This window comes from Triticum aestivum, chromosome 2D, assembly GCF_018294505.1.
Source record: "Triticum aestivum cultivar Chinese Spring chromosome 2D, IWGSC CS RefSeq v2.1, whole genome shotgun sequence".
Lineage (NCBI taxonomy): Eukaryota > Viridiplantae > Streptophyta > Magnoliopsida > Poales > Poaceae > Triticum > Triticum aestivum.
The window spans coordinates 348,056,073-348,057,679 of record NC_057799.1 but is presented as its reverse complement, the minus strand read 5'-3'; the positions used below and the strand labels follow the sequence as shown (position 1 = coordinate 348,057,679).

At 55.2% G+C, this 1,607-nt stretch overlaps 1 protein-coding gene across 1 annotated transcript; it reads left to right on the top strand.

The window, feature by feature from the left end:
• Positions 1-257: 257 nt before the first annotated feature.
• Positions 258-1,233, top strand: LOC123049315 (protein SOB FIVE-LIKE 1). The gene has a single exon (XM_044472248.1). It carries the CDS (start codon positions 386-388, stop codon positions 1,043-1,045), a length of 660 nt encoding a protein of 219 aa, XP_044328183.1. The 5' UTR covers positions 258-385; the 3' UTR covers positions 1,046-1,233.
• Positions 1,234-1,607: the final 374 nt, after the last annotated feature.

Sequence of the window (1,607 nt, the reverse complement as noted above, 5' to 3'; positions counted from 1 at the left end):
TACCGGTTATGTGGGTCGGCTTAGAAGCCAGAACCAAGCGAAGCCCCAAGTTTGGATCCAAGCCTAGATGTCCCCCAGTCGTCGTGGTGTCCGCGCACGTGCACGGCTCGTTAGGGCGCACCCCTCCCACGCCCATCCACATGTGCCCTTGTCCGTGGACAGGAACCAAGAAGGGAATGGCTTGCCCAGCTCAGCTGCGCCTGATATAAAACAAGTGTTTCCACTCGCCTCGAGATCCCCACTCCACTCTCCTCATATACACTCTACTGGCCAGCTACTGAGTACTGCAACAAGCGAGTGAACACACAGCATCGTCGCACGCCACTGCTTAGCTTAGCCAGAGAAAAGGAGAAGCCGATCTGATTCTGCTCTCATCACACACACCATGCCGGGGAGAGAAGACGGAGCCTCCGCCGACGAGGAGAGCTCGCAGTGCAGCAGCGGCTGCCAGTCCGGCTGGACCCTGTACCTGGAGCACTCCGGGTCAGGCCAGCAGCAACGTCGCACGCTGCCATACGTGCACCCCGGCGACGTCCTGAAACAGATGCTGCCGCAGGCGGAATACTCCGACGACGACGAGGAGGACTCCATGGTCTCCGACGCGTCATCCGGCCTGCCGCCGCACCTGCGCGGCGAAGAGGAGGAGCTGCTGCAAGTGCGAGGTCAGACCAACATGCCTTCACAGCAGCGTCGATCGGCCTTCGACGGCGACCAATGCCACTCCGGCTGGGGTGGCAGTCGTCGCAGCGCGAGCCGCTCTGGCTCCCGTTCCTTCGTCTCCACGAGGTCTGGTAGTTCGGGCGAGATGAGGAGCAGGAAGAAGAGGAGGGCCGTCGTCCAACGGCAGGATGAGTCGGCGACGCGTCGCCATCGTGTCTTCCACGACGACGATCTCCACGACACCGCGAGCTCGTCCGGCGTCATTACTCCCGCGGCAGTGGTGGAAGCTATGAAGGATGGTATGGACCTGCAGCCAAGCTGCGCCTGTGCCTTGTCGGTTCGAAGCACCGGCATGCAGGGTCTCGCGATGCTGCACCATAACTGATGAACTATCTAGCTAGGGAACGAGAAAGGCCTTGTTTTGTCGGCAACCAGATCGCTCATAGTCTCACAGGTCACTGTTTGTTCCAAGTTATATGTACGTAAGCAAATCGTCCGTAGTCGAGACAAGAACCAACAGTTTTGATCGATCTTCTTGTACTCCTGATTTTCATTACCAGGTTTTGCTTGTTTACCTTTGCGTGTCTTCTTGTGCTTCCAATATGACTTGATGCCACCACAGTTAGGCCTTCTTAGCTATAGCTACACGTGCTTCCAACGAAACGCATATGCACATGCATTCTGAAGAAAATTCCTAAGACTAGTGTAATGGTTATGAAAAGCTTTTCTCGTTCTTTTTATTTCCCGGCTGGTGGGTCAGCATCGTCGACAATGTGAAACATTTCTAGAGCCAGCCAGAAAACGCCAATATCTTCTTTTTTATTTCAAGAAAACGCCAATATCTTATCTTGAACCCATCCCGCCTCTACTACTACCTTATAGTCTCCAGTCGCCTAAAAGCAACTCTATCAGACCCCGCATAACGCACGAACCCGCATAATTCCAGC